This window comes from Heterodontus francisci, chromosome 49 (assembly GCF_036365525.1).
Source record: "Heterodontus francisci isolate sHetFra1 chromosome 49, sHetFra1.hap1, whole genome shotgun sequence".
Lineage (NCBI taxonomy): Eukaryota > Metazoa > Chordata > Chondrichthyes > Heterodontiformes > Heterodontidae > Heterodontus > Heterodontus francisci.
In genome coordinates this window covers 12,589,688-12,609,168 of record NC_090419.1, presented here as the reverse complement: position 1 = coordinate 12,609,168, position 19,481 = coordinate 12,589,688, and the positions used below count along the sequence as shown (strand labels likewise).

At 54.9% G+C, this 19,481-nt stretch overlaps 1 protein-coding gene across 1 annotated transcript; it reads right to left on the bottom strand.

Moving 5' to 3' along the window:
• Positions 1-7,469: 7,469 nt before the first annotated feature.
• Positions 7,470-18,887, bottom strand: LOC137358409 (SRSF protein kinase 3-like). Its single transcript, XM_068024354.1, has 7 exons — positions 18,471-18,887; positions 17,874-18,194; positions 17,153-17,253; positions 16,899-17,006; positions 15,352-15,421; positions 14,734-14,826; positions 7,470-10,736 (listed from the first exon to the last, which is right to left on the bottom strand). Exons 1-7 carry the CDS (start codon positions 18,853-18,855, stop codon positions 10,552-10,554), a joined length of 1,263 nt encoding a protein of 420 aa, XP_067880455.1. The 5' UTR covers positions 18,856-18,887; the 3' UTR covers positions 7,470-10,551.
• Between the last annotated feature and the right edge of the window lie 594 nt (positions 18,888-19,481).

The window sequence follows — 19,481 nt, the reverse complement described above, 5'->3', positions numbered from 1 at the left end:
TGTCCTTGTTTCTCTCATTGTCTCTCGTTGTTTCTCTGTCTCTGTCTCTCTGTCTCTCTTTGTCTCTCTCTTTATGCCTCTCTGTCTGTCTCTCTCTGTCTCTCTCTCCGTCTATCTGACTCACTGTCTCCCTCTTTCTCTCTGTCACTTTCTTTCTTTCTCTCTCTCTCTCTCTCTCTTTCTCTGTCTCTCTCTCTCTGCCTTTCTCTCTCTCTCTCACTTTTTCTCTCTCTCTGTCTCTCTGACACACTCTCTGTCTCTCACACTCTCTCTCTGTCTCTCTCTCTGTCTTTCTCTCTCTCTATCTTTCTTTCTCTCTCTCTTTCTCTCTCTCTGTCTCTCTCTCTGTCTTTCTCTGTCTCTCTCTGTCTCTCTCTCTGTCTCTCTCTCTGTCTCTCTCTCACACACACTGTCTCTCTCACACACTCTCTGTCTCTCTCATTCTCTCTCTCTCTCTCTCTGTCTCTCTCTCTCTCTCTCTGTCTCTCTCTCTCTCTGTCTCTCTCTCACACACACTCTCTGTCTCTCTCTCTCTCTCCTTCTCTCTCTCTCTCTGTCTCTGTCTCTGTCTCTCTCTCTGTCACATTACCGAGGGAGCCACAATATGCCGGATGGACAGAATGGGAAGGAGGTGAGAGGTCAGGTGACTGTTGAGAACTTTGAACTGCTGTCATTGCTGACATGGGGCTAAATTGGATAGTGGACTGACGGTGACTGTTGTTGATTGGTTGATTAATTAATGGATTTATTAATTGTGAAATATTGATTTATGGATTTTTGAAACTGACTCTGTGGCACCTACTTCCAGGACGTGTTCCATTGGCAGTCAGTGTCCAACATGGCGCTTGTCTTGTAGCTCGGATTCAGTCATGTTGCTCAGGATGTTCAGCTCATTTTATAAACTCCAGGGGTAATCATTATCTCCTCAAATTCTCCCCCTGCATCTCCTCAAACGCCGCACTGTCGGAGGGTCAGTACTGAGGGAGCGCCGCGCTGTCGGAGGGTCAGTACTGAGGGAGAGCCGCACTGTCGGAGGGTCAGTACCGAGGGAGCGCCGCACTGTCGGAGGGTCAGTACTGAGGGAGCGCCGCACTGTCGGAGGGTCAGTACTGAGGGAGCGCCGCACTGTTGGAGGGTCAGTACTGAGGGAGTCTCTTTTCTTTGTTCCTTCAGTTTTGAAGTGACACGGCAGGGTCTGAGGTTTGATCCGACTGATTCTGATGCCTGGCGGGCGGTCACTCAGCCATTGAGCCATCGGTGGAGGGTCAGGACTCCCAGTGTGCACGGTTCTGGTAGACTGCCGAACTGCAACGAGTTTCATTATCGCCCAGTTCCCAACCTCCAAATCGGCTCCCTATTGGGCCTTTGACTGGATTATCTGCTCCCCTATTGGGTCATTGATGGGATCATCAGCTCCCATTGGGCAATTGACCGGATCATCCACTGTCCTATTGGGCTGTTGACTGGGATGTTAGCTCTCCTATTGGACAGTGGACTGGATTGTTAGGTCTCTGATTGGAGAGTGGATTGTGTTGTTAAGTCTCTGATTGGAGAGTGGACTGGGTTGTTAGGTCTCTGATTGGACAGTGGACTGGGTTGTTAGGTCTCTGATTGGACAGTGGACTGGGATGACTGGACTGACCTCCCGATCGTAGATTGGGGTCAAGCTCGACATTCTATGAAGTTTGCGGATGATATTGGGCTCCTCCCAGCAAGCCAGTGACCCGAGGCTGGTCCTCGAAGGTTGAGGAAGAAGAGTTGTCCAATGTCGGACGTGGAACAGTGGACGTTGCTGATCTTTAAAGCTTTGACACTTTGTGGACAATTGCCAAATGGAACCGGAGCCAAAGAAGGAGAGACGTGGCCCAGAATCCAGTGGGAGGTGAGCGGAACAGGCCCTCAAACAGTCCCGGGTTGCATCCTATCCTGGGTATAAGATGGTTTTTGAGGTTTTTGGTGGTAATGGGGCTGATCTGAAAGAGTATCTATGATTTCCCCCCCACCCCCTACCACCACGGTGATGGGACGCGGGTCTGTGTCTGCGATTTCCCCACAATGGCAGTGGGACGCGGGCCCGAGTTTGCTTCCGAAGCTAACCGACTCTTTTTCTGTTAAATTGCAGGTGCCAGGGACATTTTCCCCATTGAAGCACTGGCGGAAGGGCTTCATCACAGCTAGGCCGGCTCGACCTTGTCGAAGCTGGGACACGGCACCGAGCTGAACACAACTGAGGAACGTGTCTGCGTGTTGAGCGGTCCATCCGGGGGCCTTTAGCCCTGGGAGGTGTGATTTTTGTCCCTGACCATGAAGTGGTCGCCCGTCATCTGTTCACACCAGGTCCGGGATTGTCAATTTTTTTTGAAATCCCTTTGCAGTTCGATTTCTGGAGTGAAGCAGGGCGGTTTTTTTTTCTTTCTTCTTGGTGCCTTGACATTTCAGTGGATCGATTTCGGGGCCTGTTCAAGTGAAAGGAGAGAGGGGGCGGCCATTTTGGTTTGAACCTTGTCCAAAAAGAGGGAGACCACTTTTCGAGTTAAAAATTGCCTTTCGAACGTTTTTGTACATACAGATGCTTTACACGCCTGTGGCTTTTAAGCCGGGCACCGGTTCGTCAGGGAACCTCTCTGAGATTGCCTGCGGAATTTGTGAGGCGTCCCCGCGTCGCGCGTGTGCGGGCCTGTCACTGAGGCCTTCTTCAACTGGGTCTTTTAACTTTCGACGGGTTTTATTGAACGTGGCCGGGCGCAGACGCCGCGGGGAAATGTCGGGCAAACCTTCTGCGATTATTTACTGAGCTGCTTGTGCAGATAGGTTTGCTTTTGAGCTGAAAATCTGCATAATTTTAGGGCCTTATTTTGAAGGCCTGTTTTTTTTTTCCCCCTGCAGTGCCAGCGTTGACCAGCAGGGTGCGGCAGTGAGCCCCCTACATGTTGAAGGCAGCACTGCATGGGGTAAGGGGGGAAGTGAGCAATTAAAGAGGCTTCCCACTGAAAGGGAAGTAGACATTTTGGGGTGACGCCCCGTCCCCACACCCTTGAAGTGGGGGGGGGGTTTAGGAGAGGAGACAAGTCTCCTCCTTAATCAGGTAATCACTGACGTACAATCAATGAGAGCATTTAGATAATTGATTTATTTTTTTAAAGATCTGTGTGTTGAATGCGGCCCCCCCCTCGAGCGTCACATTTTAGTCGCCTGATGGACCGGGTTTTACGGAGCTTTCTTTTGCATGCCCCGTGTCGCCTGCCGGGACGCGGGAGGGAGCAGTTTGCGAACCGCCCATGGAGTCTCTGGGAAGCCAAGTCCTGCATTTTTATTCATTTGCTGAGCTGTGCTGTACCTGTTCTGGGGAGTGTTTGATGGGGACAGTGTAGAGGGAGCTTTACTCTGTATCTAACCCCCGTACTGTACCTGTCCTGGGAGTGTTTGATGGGGGACAGTGTAGAGGGAGCTTTACTCTGTATCTAACCCCCGTACTGTACCTGTCCTGGGGAGTGTTTGATGGGGACAGTGTAGAGGGAGCTTTACTCTGTATCTAACCCCGTGCTGTACCTGTCCTGGGGAGTGTTTGATGAGGACAGTGTAGAGGGAGCTTTACTCTGTATCTAACCCCCGTACTGTACCTGTCCTGGGGAGTGTTTGATGAGGACAGTGTAGAGGGAGCTTTACTCTGTATCTAACCCCCGTACTGTACCTGTCCTGGGGAGTGTTTGATGAGGACAGTGTAGAGGGAGCTTTACTCTGTATCTTACCCCCGTACTGTACCTGTCCTGGGGAGTGTTTGATGGGGACAGTGTAGAGGGAGCTTTACTCTCCATCTAACCCCCGTGCTGTACCTGTCCTGGGAGTGTTTGATGGGGACAGTGTAGAGGGAGCTTTACTCTCCATCTAACCCCCGTGCTGTACCTGTCCTGGGGAGTGTTTGATGGGGACAGTGTAGAGGGAGCTTTACTCTGTATCTCACCCCCGTGCTGTACCTGGCCTGAATTCCCAGAGAGTGGTGAGAATATGGAATGCTTTCCCACAAGGAGTGGTTGAGGTGAATAGTGTCGATGTATTTAAGGGGGAAGCTGGAAATACACATGAGGGAGAGAGGAATAGAAGGATATGGTGATGGGGGGAGATGAAGTAGGGGGTGGAAGGAGGCTCGTGTGGAGCAGAAACACCAGCACAGAGCAGCTGGGCCGAATGGCCCGTTGCAGTGCAGGAGTATTATTGGCAACTGTCAGCAAGTATTCAATTGTTTTAAATTTCTAATGTGTGGTGGTGTGGAATTTAATAATCTTGTTAATTCAATTGACATATTTATAACATTGTTGATATTTTTGAAGAGATATTCGGACATTGTGTGCAAGTGGTGATGTATACTGGGATCTTTCTGACCCTTTTGTGCTCCTCAGCACCTCTTGGCCAGGATTTCATGTCTTACCTTTCAGAACCTGAGGTGTGTAAATATATATATATTATATATTCTGATAAATAGAATGAAATAAAGATATTTCTCGGTCTCTGTTGTAAAAAAGAGGACCTTATTCATCTTTGATTAGTGACGTTTATTTCCGCACACGTCAGATACTTTATTGAAGCAACTAGTGTGGGATATATCAGAGTGTTACAGTGAGGGGTGTGGGATATATGTGTGTTACAGTGAGGGGGTGTGCAGTATATCGGGGTGTTACAGTGAGGGGTGTGGGATATATCAGTGTGTTACAGTGAGGGGTGTGGTATATATCAGTGTTACAGAGAGGGGTGTGGGATATATCAGAGTGTTACAGTGAGGGGTGTGGTATATATCAGTGTTACAGAGAGGGGTGTGGGATACATCAGAGTGTTACAGTGAGGGGGTGTGGGATATATCAGTGTGTTACAGTGAGGGGTGTGGGATATATCAGTGTTACAGAGAGGGGTGTGGGATATATCAGAGTGTTACAGTGAGGGGTGTGGAGTATATCAGAGTGTTACAGTGAGGGGTGTGGAGTATATCAGAGTGTTACAGTGAGGGGTATGGGATATATGTGTGTTACAGTGAGGGGGTGTGGAGTATATCAGAGTGTTACAGTGAGGGGTGTGGGATATATCAGAGTGTTACAGTGAGGGGTGTGGGATATATCAGTGTGTTACAGTGAGGGGTGTGGGATATATCAGTGTGTTACAGTGAGGGGTGTGGGATATATCAGTGTGTTACAGTGAGGGGTGTGGGATATATCAGTGTGTTACAGTGAGGGGTGTGGGATATATGTGTGTTACAGTGAGGGGGTGTGGAGTATATCAGAGTGTTACAGTGCGGGGTGTGGGATATATGTGTGTTACAGTGAGGGGGTGTGGAGTATATCAGAGTGTTACAGTGAGGGGTGTGGGGTATATCAGAGTGTTACAGTGAGGGGTGTGGGATATATCAGAGTGTTACAGTGAGGGGTGTGGGATATATCAGAGTGTTACAGTGAGGGGTGTGGGATATATGTGTGTTACAGTGAGGGTGTGTGGAGTATATCGGAGTGTTACAGTGAGGGGTGTGGTATATATCAGTGTTACAGTGAGGGGTGTGGGATATATCAGTGTGTTACAGTGAGGGGTGTGGGATATATCAGTGTGTTACAGTGAGGGGTGTGGTACATACCAGTGTTACAGTGAGGGGTGTGGGATATATCAGTGTGTTACAATGAGGAGTGTGGGATATATCAGAGTATTACAGTGAGGGGTGTGGGATATATCAGTGTGTTACAGTGAGGGGTGTGGGATATATCAGTGTGTTACAGTGAGGGGTGTGGGATATATCAGTGTGTTACAGTGAGGGGGTGTGGAGTACATCAGAGTGTTACAGTGAGGGGTGTGGGATATATCAGTGTGTTACAATGATGGGTGTGGGATATATCAGTGTGTTACAATGAGGAGTGTGGGATATATCAGTGTGTTACAGTGAGGGGTGTGGGATATATCAGTGTGTTACAGTGAGGGGTGTGGGATATATCAGAGTGTTACAGTGAGGGGTGTGGGATATTAGTGTGTTACAGTGAGGGGGTGTGGAGTACATCAGAGTGTTACAGTGAGGGGTGTGGGATATATCAGTGTGTTACAATGAGGAGTGTGGGATATATCAGTGTGTTACAGAGAGGGGGTGTGGGATATATCAGTGTGTTACAGTGAGGGGTGTGGGATATATCAGTGTGTTACAATGAGGAGTGTGGGATATATCAGTGTGTTACAGAGAGGGGGTGTGGGATATATCAGAGTGATACAGTGAGGGGGTGTGGGATATATCAGAGTGTTACAATGAGCGGTGTGGGATATATCAGTGTGTTACAGTGAGGGGTGTGGAGTAGATCAGTGTGTTACAGTGAGGGGTGTGGGATATATCAGTGTGTTCCAGTGAGGGGTGTGGGATATATCAGAGTGTTACAGTGAGGGGGTGTGGGATATATCAGTGTGTTACAGTGAGGGGGTGTGGGATATATCAGTGTGTTACGGTGAGGGGTGTGGGATATATCAGTGTGTTACAGTGAGGGGTGTGGAGTATATCAGAGTGTTACAGAGAGGGGGTGTGGGATATATCAGTGTGTTCCAGTGAGGGGTGTGGGATATATCAGAGTGTTACAGTGAGGGGGTGTGGGATATATCAGAGTGTTACAGTGAGGGGTGTGGGATACATCAGTGTGTTACAGTGAGGGGGTGTGGGATATATCAGTGTGTTACAGTGAGAGGTGTGGGATATATCAGTGTGTTACAGTGAGGGGTGTGGGATATATCAGTGTGTTGCAGTGAGAGGTGTGGGATATATCAGTGTGTTACAGTGAGGGGTGTGGGATATATCAGTGTGTTACAGTGAGGGGTGTGGGATATATCAGTGTGTTGCAGTGAGAGGTGTGGGATATATCAGTGTGTTACAGTGAGGGGTGTGGGATATATCAGTGTGTTGCAGTGAGAGGTGTGGGATATATCAGTGTGTTACAGTGAGGGGTGTGGGATATATCAGTGTGTTACAGTGAGGGGTGTGGGATATATCAGTGTGTTACAGTGAGGGGTGTGGGATATATCAGTGTGTTACAGTGAGGGGTGTTTGATATATCAAAGTGTTACAGTGAGGGGTGGGGGATATATCAGTGTGTTACAGTGAGGGGTGGGGGATATATCAGTGTGTTACAGTGAGGGGTGTGGGATATATCAGTGTGTTACAGTGAGGGGTGGGGGATATATCAGTGTGTTACAGTGAGGGGTGGGGGATATATCAGTGTGTTCCAGTGAGAGGTGTGGGATATATCAGTGTGTTACAGTGAGGGGTGGGGGATATATCAGTGTGTTCCAGTGAGGGGTGGGGGATATATCAGTGTGTTCCAGTGAGGGGTGGGGGATATATCAGTGTGTTCCAGTGAGGGGTGGGGGATATATCAGTATGTTGCACCGAGGGGGTGCGGAGTATACCAAAGCTGTGACATTATTACGAAACAAGCAGAATTAGATGGCAGATGAGAGGAAAGTTTTTAAAAAATAATTTAATGAAAGATTCAAGTCATCGCGATGCAGAACACCAAACAAGTCTGCCGCTGCAGAAGGTGACAATTTGGCAGTAACTTTGAGCCCGGGTCACTGACTCAGGGTGGCGGAGGACAGGCAGTCGAGGGCAGGTTCACATGCAATCAAGGCGCACGCAGACACACAAAAGAACAGCTTCTCCCCTTCTTCTCAATGCACGTCCCCTCCTCCCATTGCAGGCAGCGCCTCGCACCACGGAAGGCAGTGACTAATTCTCCGCTGTGTCCCTCACGGATCCCGGGCGTGGCGGGATTTGGAACATCCCTTTCCATTGCTCGCCACCTGCCTCGCCAACCCAGCCTGTTTCGTTGTCAGATCCAAGCGGGCAGTGCACAGACTGGTCGGCAGCGACCCGGAGGGCCAAGGCAGAGAATCTGCCTTTCCCTCGTTGCCCCGCTAAAATGCAGGCGCAGCTTTTAAAAAAAAAAAAAATCGCTGTATAAAAACGTGTAAAAAATACCTTGCATTTATATAGTGCCTTTCGCAACTTGAGGACAGCCCGAAGCGCTCCGCAGCCACTGACATGCACCGTAGGAAACGTGCCAGTCAGCGAACGCACAGCAAGATCCCACAGGCAGCAATGTGGTAACAAACGGATCATCTGTTACTTGGTGATGTTGGTCAAGGGATAAATATCGGCCCCAGGACAACAGTGCGGCACTCCTGCAGTGCTGACCCTCCGTCAGTGCGGCACTCCTGCAGTGCTGACCCTCCGACAGCGCGGCGCTGCCTCAGTGCTGGCCCTCCGACAGCGCGGCGCTGCCTCAGTGCTGGCCCTCCGACAGTGCGGCGCTGCCTCAGTGCTGGCCCTCCGACAGTGCGGCGCTCCCTCAGTGCTGGCCCTCCGACAGTGCGGCGCTCCCTCAGTGCTGGCCCTCCGACAGTGCGGCGCTCCCTCAGTGCTGGCCCTCCGACAGTGCGGCGCTCCCTCAGTGCTGGCCCTCCGAGAGTGCGGCGCTCCCTCAGTGCTGGCCCTCCGACAGTGCGGCGCTCCCTCAGTGCTGGCCCTCCGACAGTGCGGCGCTCCCTCACTGCTGGCCCTCCGACAGTGCGGCGCTCCCTCACTGCTGGCCCTCCGACAGTGCGGCGCTCCCTCACTGCTGGCCCTCCGACAGTGCGGCGCTCCCTCACTGCTGGCCCTCCGACAGTGCGGCGCTCCCTCACTGCTGGCCCTCCGACAGTGCGGCGCTCCCTCACTGCTGGCCCTCCGACAGTGCGGCGCTCCCTCACTGCTGGCCCTCCGACAGTGCGGCGCTCCCTCGGTACTGACCCTCAGACAGTGCGGCGCTCCCTCAGTACTGACCCTCCGACAGTGCGGCGCTCCCTCACTGCTGGCCCTCCGACAGTGCGGCGCTCCCTCAGTGCTGGCCCTCCGACAGTGCGGCGCTCCCTCGGTACTGACCCTCAGACAGTGCGGCGCTCCCTCAGTACTGACCCTCCGACAGTGCGGCGCTCCCTCAGTGCTGGCCCTCCGACAGTGCGGCACTCCCTCGGTTCTGACCCTCCGACAGTGCAGCGCTCCCTCGGTTCCGACCCTCCGACAGTGCAGCGCTCCCTCAGTACTGACCCTCCGACAGTGCGGCTCTCCTGCAGTATTGACCCTCCGACAGTGCGGCTCTCCTGCAGTATTGACCCTCCAACAGTGCGGCACTCCTGCAGTACTGACCCTCCAACAGTGCAGCACTCCCTCAGTACTGACCCTCCGACAGTGCGGCTCTCCTGCAGTATTGACCCTCCGACAGTGCGGCGCTCCCTCAGTACTGACCCTCCGACAGTGCAGCGCTCCCTCAGTACTGACCCTCCGACAGTGCGGCTCTCCTGCAGTATTGACCCTCCGACAGTGCGGCACTCCTGCAGTACTGACCCTCCGACAGTGCGGCACTCCCTCAGTACTGACCTTCCGACAGTGCGGCGCTCCCTCAGTACTGACCCTCCGACGGTACTTTGAATTTTGAACTCCAAAGGATTTACAGCAATGTGCGGCACGAGAGTGCTTCTTAAACCTTGACCCCTAGCCGTGCGAGGGACAGGTGACCCAAAATATCGGTCAAAGAGGTCGGTTTTATGCAGAGTCTTAAAAGGAGGAGAGAGAGAGAGGCGGAGAGGTTTAGGGAGGGAATTCCAGAGCTTAGGGCCCCAGGCAGCTGAAGGCACAGCCGCCAATGGTGGAGCGATGGGAATCGCAGGATGGTCAAGGGGAGACCCTGCGGGCCATGCCAGGCGGAGAATCACTGGAACTGCTGTCCCCGACTCGAGGCCACCTCTTCCCGTCAACTCTGGACAATGTCGTCAAGATTTACACTGGCCCACCTCCTCCCGTCAGCCTTGTGCCCACCCACCCCCACTACCCGTACCTCGTGGGGGTGGGGGGAGCCGACTCTCTGTCTCCCGCCGAGCAAGGTAATGGGAATCCCGCCGCCACCTCTCTCATTCCCTTTTACCAGCCCGCCACGGCCGGCCGGCTATTCGACTGCGGCGGGCATCGCGTGCCAACCCAACCCTCCTCCAATAACCGCCTTGCCCAGAGCACGATGCCCACACAATCCTCACTGTCCACCCCCGCCACTCCCCCCTGCATTCCGCTGTGGCAGTACTCCCGGTCGCTTCCACACCCCCGCACCCCTCCCCCGCCCCCCCACCCAAGGGTACTGAGGCCGCGTGCAGCCCCTTCCACCCATCCCTGGGAATGGAGGCTGGGATCTTGCTGCTGTTCATTGGTCAGTACCACGCCAGGCTGGGGAGGGTTGCTGGGCAGGGGGTGGGGGAGGAGGTGAGGAGTGGGGAGATGCGGAGGAAGGGAGGAGCCTCAGGGAGATAGTATTACAGGTCACAAACCACAAACCTTCCCCCCAACCCCCACAACTTCACACCTTCCCTGACGTTACTCTGCGGCTGAGGGGCAGGAGAAGGCAATGATGCAGAACTCGAGTCTGGTCTCTCTCTCTCTCTCTCTCCGTGAGGCAGGGATCCTGCTGCGGCAGTAGTCTCTCTCTCTCTGTCTCTCTCTCGCGCTCGCTGGCGATGAGGTTAGGAGGCAAGCCAGGGGTGCTTGAGGCAATCCATCGCTGTTGCTCGTCTCTCTGGGATGAAGTCCAGCATTGGGAGCAGGAACTGACTGAACTGTGCAGCCAGTTCCAGAGACCACTCGTATTTTTCCACCAACACCTCGTACAGTGTCCAGGGTTTCAGTTTTTTTATGTGCCTCAGGTCCCCTTTAAAAGGGAGGAGCGTCGGGGAGGGAGGGAAAAGAGAGAGAGGAGAGACACACACAAAAAAGGAAAATGTTAGTCAAATGCATTAAAAAATTCAGTGTTCATCAGTGTGAGGGCATTCAACATGGGTTAGATACAGAGTAAAGCTCCCTCGACACTGTCCCCCATCAAACACTCCCAGGGGGCAGGTACAGCCCGGGGTTCGCTGCTGCCTGATTGGAGCTGCTGAGTGCTGATTGCAGCAACGAGCCTCAGCTGACAATGCTGGCGGCAGTTGGAGGTTGCAGAGGTGGGGAGAGGAGCTACACTGAGCAGAGGGAGAGCTTGAACCTTTACAGTGAAGAAAGAGACTTTTGTTTGGAAACAAGGCTTTGTCTGGAGGTGGGTGCTAAACACCAGTAGTTTGCTTTGCTTTGGACTGTTGGGGGAGGAACAAGTGGCCGGACCAACAAGGGGTGGGGCTGCCAATTCAGCGGGGATCTGTGCTGCTGCAACAAGCACACAGGGAAGCTCCCTCCCCACCCCAATTGCCCAGCCTGGGTCAGCTGAAGCTGCCCGGCTAAAGAGACGGAAGGGGATAGATAGTGCCTGGGCAGCTTCAGCTGACCCAGGTGAAGACGCCTCCCCCAACCAGAAGACCAGGAGTTCTGTGCACCACCTCTGGAAAGCAAGTCATCTCCTACAGCCTGTCTTTCCCTCTCCTCTATGCCCTCAGCCTCTCCCCTAACCTGTTGTTTGTTTATTTGTTTCCAGTATCTCTTCTGAACCTTTCATTTTGTTCGATTTGCAAGCCTGCAATTTGGGGTGGGTTTAGCTCTTGGACCCATGGCAAGCCCTTCATCACCGGTGGCGGGGCCCTCTACTACCTATGCAGCTGCAGCCTCTGTGGCTGCCCACGTGGCCCCGTCACCCTTTAAATTATTAATGTCCAGCCATAGCGTGAAGAGCTATCCCCACCCCAACATGCCCATTGAGGCCTGCGTGAAGGCAATGGCCAAGGTTGTCGGCCCTTTGGCCATTGTTGCAGCCTCGAAGATGTACGGGAAGGCTGTGTTCTGAAGACCGAGCGGGCGGTCACCCTGACCCTGAGTAAGGGGCTCACAGTGGGGGGGGGGTACCTTCCTGCCGGTGGACCCTCTGGGGACCACCGTACAGTGGAGAATGTTGTCAAACGTCCCGCCCTTCATTTCCAGTAAGCTCCTCCTCCCCCACCTGCACCATCTGGGGGAGGTGAGGTCGGGGATCACCCCAGTCCCTCCGGCATGTCTACTCCTTCCGCTGCCAGCTATTTATGCAGCTGGCGCGGGAGGAGGTCACGGAGGGCCAATTTAATATGGAGTTCCAGGGGACGGCCTACCGCGTCTTCTGGACCTCGGACAGGGTGCGGTGCCACGTCTGCAAGGGGGTGGGGCACGTTTGTAAGAGCTGCCCCAATCTCCCGGCTGCGAACTCCATCTCGGCGGCCCAGGATGGCGCCACAGCACCTCCTCCCACTCCCCCCACACATCTCCAACAGACACCGCTCAGGCGGTTCCACTAACAGGACAACCTGAGGTCAGCCCGAGGCCCAATCTAGGGGAGCCCACCAGAATAAGAGGAGGAGGCACCCCCTCCTCTGAAGAGGGCCAGGAGTTGCGGGGTCCATCTCCTGCCGCGGGTCCTCGGGCTTCCCCCACCACCAACGGGGCCTTGAACCCGAAGTGGCAGCCCCGCTGCATGGAGTGGGGAAAGCCCTTGTAAATTTGGCAACTCCGAATGAGGAAGGCGAGGGCTCGACGGGGTGAGGGAGCCTCTGGACCCCACAGGAGAAGTCTCTCCTTTGGCCGAGGGGTCGGGTGTCCTGGGTGGGGGCCAGACCCGTGACGGTCAACCCTCCCAGCAACCTGGCGCTGCCGCCCAGGATGTACCCGACCCTGAGGCCAATTTGCATCATTCCCCGTCTGCTGGGCCTGTGGGCGCTGGCGGGGCGGGAGATGGCCTCCGCTCTCCGCCTCCGGTCCCGGTTGGATTTCTGGAGTTGGGGGGGGGGGGGCCTCCCCTCCTTGAGGCTATGGTGGGATGTGGGCAAGACTCACATCCGTGTCTTCTGTCAGGAGTACGCAAAGGGGTCGACCAAGAGGTGGGAAGCCGAGATCGGACGCCTCGAGAGGCAGGTGCTCGACTTGGAGTCCCGCCTCGGTAATGCCGTCGCGGACCCGGTCCTGCGGCAGGCTTACAAAGAGAAGGGGGTGCCGAGGGACCTGAAGCTCAGAGGGTCCCAAGGCGCATACATGAGGTCACGGGTCCTGGAAGATTTGGACCACGCCTCACCCTTCTTCTACTCGCTGGAGAAATGGCGGGTGGTCGCCAGTGCACAACATCTGGGAGGACACTCGATGTACAGGTATCTCTGCAGGGTCCGAAGGCGGAGAGTCGCAGCCTGGGTGCAGACGCACACCAGCTACTGGCCACCCTCCTCAATTGGGAGACTCAGGACCGCGGCAGAGACCCAGTGTTTCCTCTTGCCCCAGAAGAAATTGACGGGTTTCTTCTGGATCTTGGTGGCGAATGCAGGGGGCGGAGCCAAAGTGACCAACCGGTACCACAGCATGGAGGCCACCAGTTGGTTTATGACCAACGCTCGGCCCCTGTAGGAAAGCACTCGGAGCAGTCCTGTCCAGCGCCCCAGCCGAGCGGTGACTTTCGCCTCCAACTCCTGCCAGTTTGCCGGCCAGGCTTCCTCAGCGGGGCTAAGATGGGCTCCCAGATAGAGGAGGTGCATGGTGCTCCACGCAAAAGGTGTCATCTCCTCCGGCAGGGAGTCCACCCGCCACTGACCAACCAGGAGTCCGGAACATTTCTCCCAATTGATCCTCGCGGAGGACGCGGCAGAAAAGGTCTGCTGGCAGTCGCGCATCCTCCGCAAGTCAACGGGATCTGTGACCGCGAGGAGCACGTCGTCGGCGTAAGCCGAGAGGACGACCCGCATGGCCGGCTCACGCAGAGCCAATCCCGTCAACCTCCTGCGAAGCAGGCACAGGAAGGGCTCCACGCAGATGGTATACAATTGGCTGGACATGGGGCATCCCTGACGCACTCCTCTCCCAAAGCGAAGGGGCGCCGTCAAGGACCCGTTAACCTTGACTAGACACTCTGCGGCGGCGTATAAAAGTCGGACCCGGGCCACGAAATGCGGCCCGAATCCGAAAGCGCGCAGAGTCCCGAAAAGGTAATCGTGATCCACCCTGTCGAACGCCTTCTCCTGATCGAGGGAGAGAAAGGCGACCGACTGACCAGTCCTCTGGGAAAGATGGATCAGGTCCCGGACCAGGTGGATGTTGTCCTGGATGGACCGGCCCGGGACCGTGTAGGACTGGTCGGGGTGGATCATGTGGGCCAGCACGGAGCCCAGGCGGGTAGACATAGCCCGGGCAAAGATCTTATAATCCGTGCTGAGGAGGGAGACCGGACGCCAATTTTTAAGCAGGCGGAGATCGCCCCTCTTCGGCAGCAGGACGATGACCGCCCTGCGCCACGAGAGGGGCATCTCCCCGGTCGCCAGGCTTTCCCCCAGGACCCGCGCGTAATCGTCCCCCAGGACGTCCCAGAACGCCCTGAGGAACTCCACGGTCAACCCATCCAGCCCTGGGGATTTGCCCCTCGAGAGCTGGTGGAGGGCGCCGGTCAGCTCCGCCAACGTGAGCGGAGCCTCCAATCCTTCGGCGCCCTCCCACAAAACTCTGCGCGCGTCCCCGCTGGACGGATCCGGAGAGAACGACGCACTGTAATACGTCCGGACCAGGAGGCCCATTCCCTCCGGATCCGTGATGGAGGATCCGTCGTCGGCCAGCAGCTCGACGAGCTGAGTTTGAAGTCCCCAGTGGCCCTGGTGGGATCTGAACTTCCGTCTCTGGGCTCTTTCTAATGGCCTGTGGATTACTAGTCCAGTAACATCATCACCATCATTCCCAATCCCACAAAATAACGCACCATTCCGCCAGCCAGTGAAAAGAGTTACCTCTGCGGTTAAAGAATTCCCGGGAATAGCGGCCGGATAAGGCAAAATGGGCCGGGATGTTGCCGAGCAACTCAATCATGTGAGCTATGTGATCTGCGGGAGGGAAAAGGAGAGGTGTGAGAGAGAGAGTGAGAGAGAGAGAGAGAGAGAGAGACGAGGAAAACGAGGAAAAAAAAGACAGTGATCCGAAACAGAGGGACTCGCAATTCCCCAATGTCATTTGTCGCCCAAGCTCGTCCAAAATGCTTCACAGCCAATCAGGTACGATCAGTTGAAGCATAATCGCTGTTGTAATGTCGGAAATTCCGGCAGCCAATGTGCGCACAGAAAGATCCCACAAGCAGCAATGTCATCAATGACCCAGATCATTTCTTTTTTTAAACTGATGTTGGTTGAGGGATGAATCTCGGCCGCCGGGCACCCGGCTGAACTCCCCCAGTCACCACACACCGAGCTTCGTCCAACAATGGCCGGAGGACCTTCAACATCCCCCAGAGGGCAGACGGGAGCCTCGGGTTTAACGTCTCATCCGAAAGACGGCACCTCCGACAGAGGAGAAAGGGATGGAGAGCAGGAGGAATTGAGGAAGATGAAGGAATATAGAGAAGAGACCCATACCTTCATCTCGGGTGTAATCCTCTCCCGAGTGAGGCTCAAATAGATAATCCCCCGTTGCCAGCTCAAAGGCCTGAAGAATAGATGTGAACAATCAGGGTAAACCCCCGTACAAATCAGAAAGTTCCAGACACTATCCCACTGGATCCCCTCCCTCCCTCCCTCCAGTACTGAGGGAGCGCTGCACTGTTGGAGGGTCAGTACTGACCGAGGGCCTGGCTGACTGCTCCAACAGTAGTAGTAGGGATAGCTTTCTCTTATGAAGGGAAATTGCCCCCTGAACAAGTTAACAGGGTCCAGCTATCGTCCATTACAGTGAGACTACAAGAGACGGGCAAACAGAAACACTGCAGGATTGCCCTCCCCCGCACTCGGGTGTTAAATACCAGAGAGGTGGGGGGCAGAGAGAGAGAGAGAGGCAGAGAGAGAGAGAGAGAGAGAGGCAGAGAGAGAGAGAGAGAGCGAGAGGGAGGCAGACAGAGAGAGGAGGAGGGAGGCAGAGAGAGGGAGGCAGAGAGGCAGAGACAGAGAAAGAGACAGAGAGAGAGAGACAGAGAGAGAGAGACAGAGAGAGAGAGACAGAGAGAGAGAGAGAGAGAGAGAGAGAGAGACAGACAGACAGAGAGAGAGAGAGAGAGAGAGAGAGCGAGAGAGAGAGAGAGAGCGCGAGAGGGAGGCAGAGAGAGGAGGAGGGAAGCAGAGAGAGGGAGGCAGAGAGGCAGAGAGAGAGAGAGAGAGGCAGAGAGAGGGTGAGGGAGGCAGAGAGAGAGAGAAAGAGAGAGAGAGAAAGAGACAGAGAGAGAGAGAGACAGAGAGAGAGAGAGACAGAGAGAGAGAGAGAGGCAGAGAGAGGGGGAGGGAGGCAGAGAGAGAGAGAGAGAAAGAGAGAGAGAGAGAAAGAGACAGAGAGAGAGACAGAGAGAGAAAGAGACAGAGAGAGAGACAGAGAGAGAGAGAGACAGAGAGAGAGAGAGAGAGAGAGAGAGAGACAGAGAGAGAGAGAGACAGAGAGAGAGAGAGACAGAGAGAGAGAGAGACAGAGAGAGGCAGAGAGAGGAGGAGGAGGCAGAGAGAGGGAGGCAGAGAGGCAGAGAGAGAAAGAGACAGAGAGAGAGAGAGAGGCAGAGAGAGGGGGAGGGAGGCAGAGAGAGAGAGAGAGAAAGAGAGAGAGAGAGAGAAAGAGACAGAGAGAGAGACAGAGAGAGAGAGAGACAGAGAGGGAGAGAGAGAGAGCGAGAGGGAGAAAGAGAGAGGAGGAGGGAGGCAGAGAGAGGGAGGCAGAGAGGCAGAGAGAGAAAGAGACAGACAGAGAGAGAGAGAGAGAGACAGAGAGAAGAGAGGGGACAGAGAGGGGAGATGGGCGGGGGGGGGGGTTGCGGGCAGGTGTAACCCCTCACCTGGGGGTTTGATGCCCACATTCCGCTCTCACTGCCTTTCACTGTCACTGTCTCCTTTCACTGCCCGGGTGTGTGACTGGCGTGCCCCTCCCCTCTCAGAAACCCCCTCCCCCCCCCACCTCAGCCTCGTTCTTCGCCCGACTACTGGCTTACCATACAAGCAGTGCTCCAGAGATCAGCAGGAGTTCCATAACCAGCTCCCAGCAACACCTCCAGTGAGCGGTATTGGCGTGTCTGGATATCCTCAGTAAAGTGTTTGTACTATGTGTGTGTAGAGAGAGAGACAGACAGAGAGACAGAGGGAGACAGTTAGACCAGTCAGTTACCATTCACTTCCCACTCTCAGGATAATTTACACCACCATTCCAGTTACAGAGGGCACACAACCATCGCAACAAGATTCTTACCACCCAGCAGGCATTCCCCAGATCAGCAATCTTCACCCGAATCCTATCAGCGTTCCGAGGTTCGAGTGGACTCATCACGAAATCCGAAGCACAGAACGAATCTGTGGAGGAGACGGAGTTCAGTTTGTCCCTCGGAGGGTCAGTGCTGAGGGAGCGCCGCGCTGTCGGAGGGTCAGTACTGAGGGAGCGCCGCGCTGTCGGAGGGTCAGTACTGAGGGAGCGCCGCGCTGTCGGAGGGTCAGTACTGAGGGAGCGCCGCGCTGTCGGAGGGTCAGTACTGAGGGAGCGCCGCACTGTCGGAGGGTCAGTACTGAGGGAGCGCCGCGCTGTCGGAGGGTCAGTACTGAGGGAGCGCCGCACTGTCGGAGGGTCAGTACTGAGGGAGTGCCGCACTGTCGGAGTTCTCCCTGGTGCCCTGGGACAAATATTTATCTCACAATCAACAACACTATATATCTAAAAAAAAAATGATCTGGGTCATTTGTCAAATCACTGATGGTGGGATCTTGCTGTGCGCAATTTGGCTGCTGCGTTTCCTGCATTACTCCAGCAGCCGGGCTTCGAAGAAATGTCTTTCATTGGCTTTGAGGCGCTGTGGGACGTCGTCAGGTGGCGAATGGCGCCAGAGAAATGGGAGCCCTTTATTCGGGAACCGAGCTGGTCCCATATACCGGGGGAAGGGTTGCTGGGGGAGTGGGCCCACGGGAAAAATCTCACTCACCGTGCGTCTGGTCCTCCAGCGGTGACGTGACGGCCCCTCGCTCCCTCCCGCTGGAAGATTCCGACTGGGTGGACCCCGCCTTGGTGGAGAGGAGGGAGCCCGAGAGGCCGGAGATCTGCGAGTCGGGGCTGAGGAAGCGAGTGTAGGCCGAGTAGCCGTTGCAGTCTTCGTGCGGGATCCAGCGCTCGGCGCTGGGTGGGGAGGAGGGGCTGAGGGGGGCGCAGGTCCCGTCGGGGGGGCTGCACCCGCAGCCATTGGCGCTGGGCTCCGTCCCGTCCCGCTTCCCTCGCGCCGTGCCGCCATATTGGATCCCATTGGCGCCTGGAGAGGCAGAAAGGTTAAAAGGTCAGAGCCACACAACAACAAAAATCAAGTACGGCTGCTACTAGCAGCGAATCAGTGGGGAAATTAATGCGGAAAGATGTGGAGTGATCCACTCTGGCAGGAGGAATAGAAAAGCAGAGTATTACGTAAATGGTGAGAGGTTGGGAATTGTTGATGTCCAAAGGGTGCGGAGGTTCAGTCGTTGAGTTATATTCAGGGCCGGGATCGGTTGGGTTTTTTTTTTTTTCTGGGGGGGTTGGGGGGGGGACTTACACCGCACGGGCCTCCCCGGAGGTTGCTCAGTGTCTTCCCGGATCTCCTTGCCCCTCGGTTCGGCCACGGCATGGGAGGCCCGGGGCCCCTGCAAGCCTGGAGTTGGGCAGCCCCGGGAAGAGGCCCCTGCAGCCGCAGGTCGGTCAGGCCCTGGGAAGCCGGACGGGGCCGGAGCCCGGGCCCAGGGAGGCGCCCTCCTGCAGCCGCAGCTCTCCAACTCCTCCATGCGCTGGAGGTCAGCAGCCTCTCCTCCAACAGTTTCACTTGTCGCCTCTGCTTCTTCCTCAACTTCTTCTTCCGATTCTTCGAGACTTTGCCCCCCTGCGGGAAAAGCAAGAAGCAGAAGAATGACTGCGGACAAGAGAGGGAGACCCCTTCGGCCCATCGTGCCTGTGCTGGGCTCTTTGAACGAGCTATCCAATTAATCTCACGCCCCCCCCACCCACTTATTCCCCTTCCAGTATTTCTCCAATTCCCCTTTTGAAAGTTACTATTGAATCTGCTTCACCGCCCTTTCAGGCAGCGCGTTCCAGATCACAACAAATCACCGCGTCAAAAAAGCATTCTCCTCCTCTCTCTCCCCCTCCCCCACCCCCTCTGGTTCTTTTCCCGATTATCTTAAATCTGTGTCCCTCTGGTTACCGACCCTCCTGCCACTGGAACAGTTTCTCCTGATTTACTCCATCAAAACCCTTCCTGATATCGAACGCCCCGATTAAATTTCCCCCTTAACCTTCTCTGCTCTAAGGAGAACAATCCCAGCCTCTCCCAGTCTCCCCGCGAAGGCAAACGACTCCCTCGTGGAGGTTGCAAGGCTCGGGGGTTACTGTGATGCTCCCCTTAGTTTCAATATCCCATGCACACTCCATGTCCTAGACTCAGAATAGACTGGGAGTGTGTGATGGGGACAGTTTAGAGGGAGCTTTACTCTGCATCTAACCCCCGTTTTTTTATTTTTTATTCCACTCTCCTCTCCCAGTTGCTGCAGTCTCCACTCTCCTCTCTGCAATT